At 39.4% G+C, this 13101-nt stretch overlaps 1 protein-coding gene across 1 annotated transcript in view; it reads right to left on the reverse strand.

Annotated features, from left to right (window-relative positions):
* pear1 (platelet endothelial aggregation receptor 1) overlaps nucleotides 1-13101 on the reverse strand; it is a 43599-nt gene that overhangs the window by 13891 nt on the left and 16607 nt on the right. The window contains exons 2-6 of the mRNA XM_051866655.1: nucleotides 8528-8638; nucleotides 6669-6770; nucleotides 6022-6122; nucleotides 5816-5908; nucleotides 75-199 (exon numbers count right to left, since the gene is read on the reverse strand). Coding sequence (XP_051722615.1) covers nucleotides 75-199; nucleotides 5816-5908; nucleotides 6022-6122; nucleotides 6669-6770; nucleotides 8528-8634 — 528 coding nt within the window. The 5' untranslated portion in view covers nucleotides 8635-8638. The remainder of the gene's footprint in view (nucleotides 1-74; nucleotides 200-5815; nucleotides 5909-6021; nucleotides 6123-6668; nucleotides 6771-8527; nucleotides 8639-13101) is intronic.

The following is a 13101-nucleotide window of genomic DNA, read 5'->3' on the forward strand; positions in this document are numbered from 1 at the left end:
CTTGAATAAAACCAGTTCATTATTTACATGTTACCATATCAAGATCGATAAAGTGGCTGCTAGTGCAGCCATACCTGGCAGTTTTCACCAGTGTATCCGGCTGGGCACTGACAGGTTCCTGTAAGAACGTTACACTCTCCCCCGTTCTGGCACTCACAGAGTCTCCTGCAGCCTGTACCCCAATGCTGGGCATCACATGCTGAACACAAACACAAATTCCAAATGTAGCTAAATCTGAGATATCAGCAAACACACATATTATAAAGTCTGTTTAAATGCATTTACAAAGTTTTCTTATATAGGTGGTTTTCTTATTGTCTTAAGTTGGTTTGATTTTCTTTGGGCATTTGAGGAAATCTGTGCTAAAGGCTTCCTTTATACTTTTGAGATTCTCTTAAGCATCCCTGGCATTTAGAGCATAACAAATTGATAGTGTGATTGACCGGAGAATTTGTACGGAGCTCAACAAAAGGAATGAGTTTCAAATGGGAAATTTAACAGATGGAGTTTGGCTGGACCTCAGAGAGAGCTTAGGCCAGCGCTCACACAGGGATTGGATTTCGGTCATGACACAACCTAAACTGATGACACGTACCCTTTACGGGTTAAGAAGAGGAATCCATCACAGACACAGACACACACACACACACACACACACACACACACACACACACAAACACACACACACTTCTCTGGAACCTAAAGAGATCATTAATCAGTGAGGATCAGAGCTCATTTGTCTCCAACAATGTCCCAACAATTGTCTCCCCCCCTCCCCAAAAAAAGATCAATATATATATATATATATATATATATGAACATTTATATAATATATAATTTTTTATAGAAATCTGATACATATACTATATATAAAGTTTATACTACATATAAAGTTGGGGTTGGCAAGATTTTTAAATGTTTTTGAAACAAATCTCACCAAAGCTGCATTTATTTGATCAAAAATACAGTAAAAACAGTAATATTATAAAATAATCGAAAATAACTGTTTTTTATTTTAATATATTTTAAAATGTAATTTATTCCTTTAATAGCAAAGCTGAATTTTCAGCAGCCATTACTCCAGTCTTCAGTGTCACATGATCCTTCAGAAATCATTCTAATATCAAGAAACATTTATTATCACATTTATTAACATGGTCAAGAATCATTTATCATTACAGATGAAAACAGTGCGAAAACCGTGATGTTCAAGAACATTTATTTGAAGTAGAAATCTTGTAATGTCTTCAACTTTTGATCGATTTAATGTGTCCTTGCTGAATATATATAAAAATCTTACTGACCCCAAACTTTATACTTTTTATATATTCTGCAGACTGTTTGAGAAAGGTTTGTTCTGTCCTTCCACTTCAGGGCAGAGATTTAGAGTCCTGAGGTCTGACAACAGGGGGACGTGAATGATTCCAACACCCCACGTTCACATATCACACTTTAGAAAGTGGAGCTCACCAGCTGTCTCGATTCAAACACTGAGCTGACGTCCAACCAGTTCTAAAAGCAAATGCATACCACTTTAAAAAGACAAGAGGAAGCCTCAGAACTTGATTGATGTTCAGCTCAAAGCAGTTTCCTTGATGGTGACACTTAATTGAGCTACACTACAAGTCCAAATTTTTGTTCCCAAGCCCCCATGCCCTAAAGTCCCTCAGGATAAATCAGCATCATCTGAAATTACAAACTTGTGATGGAATATTATAAACAATGAATATGAAGCTGATCATTTTCACTCTCTTTGTTCATGTGAGTCTGTTTATATTGTACGAAGATGAAAACTCAAATAAGAACAGTTTTATCAAACAGCATGTTTCCAGTAAATATAGAATGACTTTTTGAGATGTGGGAAAATTCCTCTCTAACCCAAGAGGGGAAAGTTGTTGTTGGGTTAATGGTCTTGTCTAAAAGGGCACTTTCCCAGAAGCCCCTACTTAAATAGTTAACTGTGAATTTCTTTCTAATGCGAAAATGCTGAACATCATGGACATTCCACTCCAAAAGCTGTTTTTGCTTCTTGTAGCATTCATTTTGCCTTTTAGTGTATCTACTATATGATGTTATGTATATTCTACTTTATCAATGGTTTTAAACAGGCAAGAAGTCTTATAGCAGTTTGATAGAGTTTGGCCTCAGGACAGAGTGAAAGAAATGTGTATTTAAAACCTCAAACCTCTCTAATTTCTCACAAAGCTCCCAACACACAGGCATTCAGGAAGTGTCAAGCCTCCTCTTGCCAAAGCGAGCTAATAATGGGGTTTCACAGTCCAACCAAACAAAGAGCAAGGCCAAATTAGAGAGAGGTCTTCTGCCTAGTCTTGAGTTTCCATTTCACTTATGTAAACTCCACTCAGGAGCCTACACAGCATTGTACTCCTCTGAAACCACAGTCTTTCAAATCAAATCAGTATTACAGACTAAAATACTACAGTAAACACCCAATGGTGTCACTGGCACACACAAGGACAGTCATGTACTGGACAGTCAGTGCAACACTACAAAATTACTAAAACTTAAAGGGTTAGTTATCTTTTTGATGAAATCTGAGAACTTTTTGTCCCTCCATAGACAGCTATGTGACTACCACTTTGACACTTCAAAAAGTTCATGAAGAGATTGGAAAAATAATCCATATGAAGTGAGTGGCTTAATCCAAATTTTCTAAAGGGACACAATCATTTAATATGATGAACAGATTGAATTTATATTGAATTTTTATTCACATATAAACATTCGTCAACTCAAACATCAGTTATGGTAAATGGAAGCTCAAGCATGTTTGCTTGACGCGTGCGAGAACCAATGAGGTTATGCAGCACGTTTGAGCTTCCGGAAGAGGTTTGTTCTCGCACACCCAGCAGGTTCGGTTGAGCTTCTGTTTATGTTCACTGATCAATGTTTATATGTGAATAAAAGCCTAATTAAATCTGTTCATCACATAAAGTGATCGATTCTCTTCAGAAAATTTGGACTAAACCACTCAATTCATATGGATTAGTTTTACAAACTCTTTATGGTCTTTTTGAAGCGTCAAAGTGGTAGTTGCATACACTGTAAACCGTAATAAGTTGAGACTACTCAAATGATTTGAGGAAAGTGATTCCCTCAGTTCAATTGAGTAATGGGGAAATTGACAACTCAATTTAACTGAGTTGACCTAATGTGGTCTTTTCATTGAATTAACTGAAATGTTTAAGTACAGATAACTTAAAGGGAAAATGGAGGGACAGTGTCACGAATGTGGCTCCCTCGCCTCCTCCTCCGCACCACCGGAGGGAGCCATCACCCGAATATTGACTGTTCCCATTCGGACTACGTTTCCCATAGGCCCTCATTCCTGGGACTGATTGTGCACACACCTGCACCCCATCACGCTCACACTATTTAAGCCACACACACACACACACTCACCGCGAAGTCTTGATTTGCCCCGGTGATCATTTCTGAGCGTTTTCTTGTGGACTGTTTATTCTGTTACTGTTGGACTGTTTACCCGTTGTGATTCTCTGCTGCCTGCCCTGAACCTTGCCTGTATACTGGACCGTGTTTGCTTGCCGCCTGCCCTGATCTCTGCCTGTGACCCGATATTGTTTGTCTGCCGCCTGCCTCGACCATTGCCTGTTCCTGTTTATGTCTTTGCCTTTGCCCCTGTCTGCCTTGGTGTTTATTCTAAATAAAGCTGCAAATGGATCCCCATTCTGCCGACCCTTCATTACAGAAGACTTCGCCACTGATCTCCCTGAATCCCGTGGCCACACCACGATCCTCACAGTAATCGACCGTTTCTCCAAGGCATGCCGACTCATACCACTGCCCAAGCTGCCCACGGCGTTCGAGACAGCAGAGACCCTATGCAACTTCGTCTTCCGTTTCTACGGTCTGCCAGAGGACATTGTGTCTGACAGGGGCCCACAGTTCACATCCCGGGTATGGACAGCCTTCTTTAAACAGTTAAACATCAACATCAGCCTCACCTCAGGATACCACCCAGAATCCAACGGACAGACCGAACGCTTGAATCAAGAACTCACCAGATTCTTACGCACTTACTGTCAGCGGAATCAATCAGAGTGGAGCCGTTACCTGTTGTGGGCCAAGTATGCTCAAAACTCTCTGCGGAAACCTGCCACTGGTGTTACACCCTTCCAGTGCGTCCTGGGCTTTCAACCGCCTCTCTTTCCCTGGTCCGGGGAACCGTCCAACCTGCCATCAGTAACCGAGTGGTTGCAGCGAAGCGAGGAGACCTGGGACCTGGCCCATCATCACCTTCAACGTGCCGTGAGAAGACAAGAAATACAGGCCAATCGACATCGTCACCCCAACCCTGAATACGCCGTGGGGCAGTGGGTCTGGCTGTCAACGAGGGATCTGCGCCTAAGACTCCCATGCAAAAAACTCAGTCCCAGGTTTGTAGGGCCTTTCCAAATTACTAAACAAATTACCCCTGTATCATTTCGTCTTGACTTACCTGCTAACTACCGTGTTTCTCCCACTTTCCATGTGTCGCTGCTGAAACCCTCTGGTGGTCCGAGAGGAGAGCCGGAGGGAGCCAAGGTGGGGGGGGGGGCTCTGTCACGAATGTGGCTCCCTCGCCTCCTCCGCACCACCGGAGGGAGCCATCACCCGAATATTGACTGTTCCCATTCGGACTACGTTTCCCATAGGCCCTCATTCCTGGGACTGATTGCGCACACACCTGCACCCCATCACGCTCACACTATTTAAGCCACACACACACACACACTCACCGCGAAGTCTTGATTTGCCCCGGTGATCATTTCTGAGCGTTTTCTTGTGGACTGTTTATTCTGTTCCTGTTGGACTGTTTACCCGTTGTGATTCTCTGCTGCCTGCCCTGAACCTTGCCTGTATACTGGACCGTGTTTGCTTGCCGCCTGCCCTGATCTCTGCCTGTGACCCGATACTGTTTGTCTGCCGCCTGCCTCGACCATTGCCTGTTCCTGTTTATGTCTTTGCCTTTGCCCCGTCTGCCTTGGTGTTTATTCTAAATAAAGCTACAAATGGATCCCCATTCTGCCGACCCTTCATTACAGACAGAAAGCTATCAGATTTCATCAAAAAGATCTTCATTTGTGTTCTGAAGATGAAGTAAAGTCTTACGGGTTTGGAGCGACATTAGGATGAGTAATTAATGACAGTATTTTTTATTTTTGGGTGAACTAACCCTTTAAGTTATTTTAGAGAAATGTGCCAAATTAGAGAAGAAATACTGTAGATGCACTAGAAAATTTAGCTGTGCAAAACTCTTATTTTATTTTCATTTTGATGATGCATACACATGCTAAAAGAAAAGAAAGGAGTAGAGTTAAGATGCAGAGAGAGGAGAGGGAAAAAGAAAACAAGAGGAAAAAGAAAAGGGAGAAAATGGGGCCCAATAAAAATATGCACAGCAACACTAACAGATGACAACACGTTCAAAAACGAAGCCAGAACACTGGCTAGTGAAAAGTCTCTCCTTATGAAACCCTGTGCATGACCATGTGTGATACAGAAAGAAGAAAAAAGAGTTTTCAGTATTGGATGAATTATACGTTTATTTATAATCCATCCAGATTGTTCTTCCTCTGTTCACCTTCTTGGATAAATTTTTTTAATATAGCTTGTTGCAAAGCATATAGGATTACTGCCTTAGAATTGAGCATAAACAAAGTATCTTAAAAGCAGCAAAGAAGTTGCCTACTTGTTTGAAACAGCTTTTAAATTGATAATGCCTTTAAATGCTGCACTTTTTGGTTGTTTTTGTGCGTCAGAATAAGGAGAGAAAGTGTGACGCATAACTCACAGCTGGAACAATCGTCTCCACGCCAGCCGCTCTCACACTGGCAGCGATCAGGTGCTAAACAGCGGCCATGGACACACTCCTTAGTGCAACGTGCTACACACACACAGAGCAAGAAGGAAAAAGTAAACACGCAGAGAGATGAAAAATACAAAAACAAACCGTTCAAAACCATTAAGTTAGAGGTAAAACGTCAACTTAATACTCACGGACACATATATTACTGCTTTCATAGAAGCCACTGCAGCAGTGATACCTCTTACGATAGTCCATTTTCACCACCTGCCTATAAAGTGTTTTATAGGTGATCCTGGAGAGTGAATAAGAGAAAGAGTTTAATAACCTCCATTATAAACACTGGAAAATGCAAGACCACACGAAATTCATTATTTCATTATCACAGATCAGCTGTAGTTGGAATATAAAGTCCCTCAGTAAGACTTCTGATTCAGTAGTTGTCTTGGATCTTTTGACAAAAAAACTTTTGGCACCTTTTAAACATAAACGTATAATATTTAGAAATGTATTAAACATTCGGTGCCCTTCCCATTTGCCTTAGTTCAGATTAAACTTAAAAAGGCCTTTGGGAACCGCCGTAAGACCGGCAGAGTGAATTCCATGCCAGCATTATTATAAAGGGAGCATGTGTGCACGCCAGCATCACAATTACTTGGATTCGAAGCAATTTTAAGCCTCCACTGCCAAACCAAACAATCCCTCCAATGACCTAAGCTGAAGACCGAAAACCTCTGCAGCTCAGTAGGATGAAAGAATTCATGCTGCGTTTAGTCTAAGTCAGCTCAGTGTAACTGTGAGTAAATGCTTGAGTGCATGTGTGTTTGTCAGTGTATGTCACCTGTGCCGGGTGCATTTGTTAGCGCTCCAGGGTTCAGAGCAGGTCTCTTCACGCACAGAGTCAAAAGGCTGAGCATATGACTCCTTCACTGAAGTGGTGAAACTAAAAAGGAACAAAGATTTTGTCATGCTCACCAGTCGCTTGTTATTTTGCACCATGTACAACACACTAAGTGCAGGAATTGTCTTCGTAGTAGAGTGTCTTGCTCAAGGGCATCATGTGTTCAGTTTGTAGTGATAAAACCAAGAGAATTAGCTTCTTTTTGGGCCAAGGGTTCCCTCAGGAATTTATAATGGATTTTTAGAATTACAGTTTTGGATTTATGAGTAAAATAAGGTCTGTGGTTAAGATTACTTGAAAAGGCTCCCACATTTTGTCCCTACACTATAAATGGGTCTTTCTCAAAAATGTTGACTTTTCTGACTTGTTTAAGTTTAAAGTTCGGTTCAGTTTTTTCCCCATTAAAATGATTTTGAAAATTCCCATCCATCCATTCTCCAGACAGCTTGTCCTACTGTATGTAGGGTCTCAGGCATTTTAAAGTAATTGACATTTTTATTTATTTTGAATTTTGAAACCATTGTGTGCTAAAAAAAATAAAAGTTTCTATGTCCTTAAGGACCTGATATTATGTTCGATTGTTTCTGCCACGGAATAAAAAAAATGTAAAAGATAACTGCAACTTTTTTTCTCAGAATTGCGATATATAAACACACAATTACCAGTTATATAGTCAGAATTGCAAGATATAAACTAGCAATTGTGAGAAATAAAGTCAGAATTTTGAGATATAAATTCACATTTCTGACATTTTTTCTCGCAATTGTTTATATCTCACAATTCTGACTTTATAACTTACAACTGTGTTTATTTCTCGCAATTCTGACATTATAACTTGGAATTGTGAGTTTATATCACGCAATTCTGAATTGCGAGATAAAAAGTCGCAATTACCTTTTTTATTCAGTTGCTGAAACAAGCTTCCATACGATATATTTTAAGCGAAAAAGGAACTGGTGAGACATCATTTCAGGCCAAAACAAAGTTTGGTTGGAGTTCATTTCAGGAGTTTGAAACAGCTTGCCAAAGTGAACTTTCCAGAAAAGCACAAACATCCCAGAAATGTGATTGACGAATCGGAAATCGGAAAACCACTAGGCATCAGTATAAAGCCACAGTCAAAATTTCCTCAGACACCGCAATGAACAGGATATTATGTCATGCTCTAGGGCTTGTTTTTTATAAATAAAAAATAACAAATAATAATATATTCGAAATATGAAAATATACCATCTACTCGACTTTCCTGCAACACTGTAAACCTGTAGCTTTGAAGTTTTAAAGCTTTAAAACTTCCGCCCATGTCTCCTGCATTTGCATGCGTATGAATGGAAGTAAGTAGAGCCCAAGTCAAGTGTGATCGCTAAGTTTCTTGTGATGTCCAGAACGTCTAACCACCTTTAAGCGACATTGAAACTATCCAAAGAATATTATTGCAGCAGAAATTATTGCCAATAAAGGTTGAGTAGTGACATCTAGTTTAAATAAACTAAGGTCACAGAAACACAATAGAACAAGACATTGACTAATATTCTTAAACTTACTGTATAAAAGACATTCTCAAAACTGTCTGAGGCAGGTCTTGATATGTTATGCAGTTTTGCTATTTCTGCAACTTTATCTCGTTTTAACAATATTTAGATGCTTTAGTTTGAGTTTTACTAGGAAAACAAGACACATATATTAACTGGGAACTGGATTTTTGCAGTGTTGTTGTTGTTTGACTTGCAAAAAATGATCTACAACAGCAGTTTCGGTTGCCAGTATGCAGTGGAGCAGATATTGGAGATGATGCTTACCTTTCCCATAAGCTGCACACATTTGGATCTCGGGGGTCCAAAGACAATGACAGTTCACACACACAGCCCAAGACAAACAGGACCACACAGATCTCCACCGTCTTCATCCTGCTGTAAGGAGAAAAACAGTCAACTGCCTTATAAAACATTAAAACTCTGCCCCTCAGAACTGTTGATGTGACACTGCAAGGCCAGTGCAAAGCTCTCCTTCCATTTTAAGACATATTGAAGACATCTGGTTTTATTTATGAGGATGCTTTAGGCACGCTGTAGGAAAGGGACAGACAAGTCTCCCATGGTGACGATTTCTGAGACTTTATGAGCACATGCTCTCACACACATATACACACAGAACACACATACACACAGTCTTCAGTATACTGAAATATACTATTCCCAGTATACTGTCTCTTCTTAGGAAAACTGTGAACCCATGGAGTGTCACAGTGTTAAGCAGATAACTTTCTTGTCCAGACCACTTTTGAAATTGTGTTTAGTAAGGTTAAAAAAAATGGAAATGTCTTTTATGAAAAATGTACTTATAAGGGAGCAAGCCGAAAGAGAGAGAGAGTACTTATATAGGCTACTGAACACACGTAAAGAGGAACATAATTCCCCAAATATAAATTTAAAACTTTTTAAATTTAAATATTTTTTATTCACAAACGAAATGTAAAATATATAGCTGCCTTCTTCCAAGGGGACCATTATATTTGGGGGTCCATGCCATCAAAAAAATGTTACAACCCCAGGTCTAGTAGACCTTATGAGTGGAGGAAACTCTTTAAAATTATATTGAATCATAAATCAGTACTGTCAGTTTTGGTTTGAGAACAAATAAAAAGAAAAAGTCATATGAAGGGTCAGTGCGGCATTACACTCAACTCCTACATCAAAATAGACACAAACAGAAAGAAAGAGACCAGAACATTCCGGGCAGATGACAAGTTTTCATTAAAGAGCTATAGGATTTTATAGGTCCCCTTACTGGGCTGGAGTATATTATTCCTATTCTTTCTGGGTTTTCTTCTTTTCTTTAAGGGCTTCATTAGAAAAAGTGTTCGAGACCACATTAGGATTCCTGCGAGCTGAGAAACTAGGAGCGTGCTTAATGAGCAGTGCACCGCGACAGAGCGTCTGTGACAAACAAGTGTTTTAAATCTACCCTGAACCTGAGGCTGCGTTAATTACATTTACGTCTAAGTAAACAACAGTTTTATGCAGGAGCAGATGAATTTTTTGGAAATTGCGTACTTGTCTCCAGCAGGGATTTGGCTTGTGTAAGGATGCTGACAATTCACATGCTACCTCAATACAAAATCCATCACATAAGTTCATGACACAAGCAACGTTAATATAAAAATATTCTTCTTATCCCAGAAAGCAGGTGTTACATCTCCTAGGAAAAAGTGAATTCAAAAACAACTGGAATTGGTCTTACTCCCAGAATAAGATTTCTTTGATTCAACAATACGATTACACTTCATTACAGTAAACAATAAACCAATAAATATTTGTATTTTAATGTTTAGAATACTACTTATTAATTTATTAGGCCTACATCAAAATGTGTTGTCATATAAACTAGCAATCAGTAAATATACTGATGTAAGTTTAATATACACATCACAGTGAAGGTTCCTGAAAAAAAAAAAAAAAAAAAATTAACACAGATGGAGTCAGTTGTGGCCTGAGTGATGTTTCTGAATGATTCACTGACTATATGACTGTTCGCGAAGACCCACCCCCTTTAGTTACTGTTGCTATGTCCGACAAGCCATGGCGCTCTCATGCCACACATGTTCTCACGCAGTGAAAAATACAACGCGGAGCAAAGAGGAATCTGACAACGTGTCGACAGTAGTGATGGGAGAAACGAAGGTTTTCAAAGCTTCGAATCAATTGTACCAATTGCTTCGCAAAATGATTCATTGTTTCGAAGCGTTCGAAACACCACACGCTGGTGACGCCTGCTGGTCAAAACAGTGTAAATGCAACAAAAACTCATGCCAAACATGCATAAAAACAGCTTTTACAAATCCATTGCAAATGTTTTATTGAAAGTATAATCTATCAAATGCAATTAATCAACGAATACCAATAAGTGTTTGGGTAATTCTTTTATCAATTTTCAGGGCTTGTTTTGTTTATTCTGTGGATGGGTCAGTTAAACCAAAGTCCCTTTAAGACAAGTCATTTCACTCGGCGGCCATCTTTGAAACGCCTCTTGGGCATTCAAGTGCAGCTCCTATCTCTTTGAATGGGGAAACATCAAATTCTCCAAAGCTGTTTGCAAAGCTTTCGATTAAATTTCATATTTGAAATCACCAATGAAATATGACAACAACTGTCTCATAAATTTTGTTTCTAAACGCTCGAATCATGACAAAAAACAGTACTATTCAGGCTAGATCAAGCTAATGCGCATGCGCAGTCCTAAATGCGCGTCTCTTGTGCCTCATTTTGGAGGCGCGCGTCTGACTGTTTCTATAGGAACCGGAGCTTCTAACGGCCGCTGCAGTGAATCACGCTCCGAAACAACGATTCGAAACAAAAGATTCATTTCGAAGCTTCATGAAGCAGTGTTTCGAAAGCGCCCATCACTAGTCGACAAACAAGGCAGAGCAGGTTACTTATGATATGAAACAAAGTCTCAATTTTCAAAATTTGTAATTGTTAAAGAAATTTAAAAAATAAATACCGTTTTGTGGCTCTTTAATGTGTCGTGACAGATCGCTGTAGCACCTCAGATCAAGCGGCTCATGTACCGATCATCTCTTAATGTATATCATCAAATAAACATGACTGAACCACATTTCAACCACAGAAAGATGTCAGTACACATCATTTTTCAAGTTCAAGTCCACCAGCGTTAATCTACCAACTCCCCTCTTTGTCGGACAAAATGTGGATTCGGCATTATGATTGGTTAGATCGCCTGTCAATCAAACTCGAGTGTTTCGTGAATCTTTTTCTGAGTGATTCATTAAAAAGAACCAGTTCATTAGAGTCAAATGTGCACAAATCGGACATACGACTTGTGCTGTGTTCGTTCGTTCGTTGCTGTTTGCAGGAAAACAAGTTTTACCGACTGTCACCAATGCCAAGTAGATTTTAAAACACTGTCGCAAATGTTTATTTTTTGTAGCATTGGCCATTTGAGTGGCAGCCTGATGACCTAGAAGACTAAAACCCATAAGTTTGATCGCTCTTGCTAAACTGTTGCAGGACTGCAGAGCTTTAAAAGGTGCAGTATTAAACCATGAGCGGATTTTAATGATACGAACAGATGCTGTGCCCACACTCAACTGCTTTCATGTGGACAAATTATGGGGAGGACGCATACACGGCACAAACAAGAAGGGAGAGAGAGTGAGGGATTTCTTTCATCAACATTTTGTTTGCATCTGACACCAAGGACTGGTGCCACATTAAAAATGAGTACCATACGGCAGGATATTTTTAGGGGACACGCTCAATAATGGTGCTCACAAATGTCAAACACCCCACATCTGAGTAGTAGCGTGAGTGAGAGTGCTCTGATAACCCAAACCAAAGATGTTCTGTCATTATAAGGCCCCACAACGCTGTTCCTGGGTGAAGATAAGGGCACAATGGAAAAAGAAAGAAAACACATGTAGTCATCATTTCTGGCTGGGTCGGCAAAACATGATGTCCTCGTGCTTGGGAAGAGTACTTAAAGGGTTAGTTCACCGAAAAAATGACATTTCTATCATTAAGTTCTCACCCTCATGTCCTTCCAAACCCGTAAGACCTTCTTTCATCTTTGGAATGCAAATTAAATTTTTTTTATGAAATCCAAGAGGGTTTTTTTATCCTCCATAGAAAGCAATGTCATTTCCGTCATTAAAGGTACAGAGAAGTATTAAAGACATTAAAGACATAAAATAGTCAACAGTGGTTCAACCTTAATGTTATGAAGCGACAAGAATACTTTTTGTGTGCAAAAACAAAACAAAAATAACGACTTTATACAACAATTTCATCTCTCCCCTTTCATTCTCCTACACAGTTGACGTAGTGAACGCAGTGCAGCGCTTCTGTGTTTACGTCCGAATGCCGGCTCAGTATTATCTTAGATGAACGAAAGTCTTACGGGTTTGGAATGACATGAGGGTGAGTACTTGCTGACAGAAATTTTCATATGAAAGCAAATCATTCACGCAGATATGAGCTTTTCATGCAGCTGGATATTGTGATCGAATTTTCATGGTTTTTATCTGTTTGATTCTATACAACAATCATTTAAAACATAGACAAGAAAACTTTGTGTGAGTCAGTATCTTGTTAGAGTTCACGCCGGTGTTTGCTAACTAAAAACTAGTGAAAAATGACTTGGTTGAACCAGGTCTTTTTTAATGAGTTAGTCAAAAAGATTCACAAAACAGAATCAGATAATTAATGGTTTGATATAATTAATAATTAATGCTTTGAATCAGACTCACTACAAGAATAGCAGTTTATATAAAACGTCCTTCAATATAGTACACAGCAGCGCTTGTTGGAAATGAACTGAATGAACTGAAGCACTTTTGAAAATAGTATCCTATGTT

This window comes from Ctenopharyngodon idella, chromosome 16 (assembly GCF_019924925.1).
Source record: "Ctenopharyngodon idella isolate HZGC_01 chromosome 16, HZGC01, whole genome shotgun sequence".
Taxonomy (NCBI): Eukaryota; Metazoa; Chordata; class Actinopteri; order Cypriniformes; family Xenocyprididae; genus Ctenopharyngodon; species Ctenopharyngodon idella.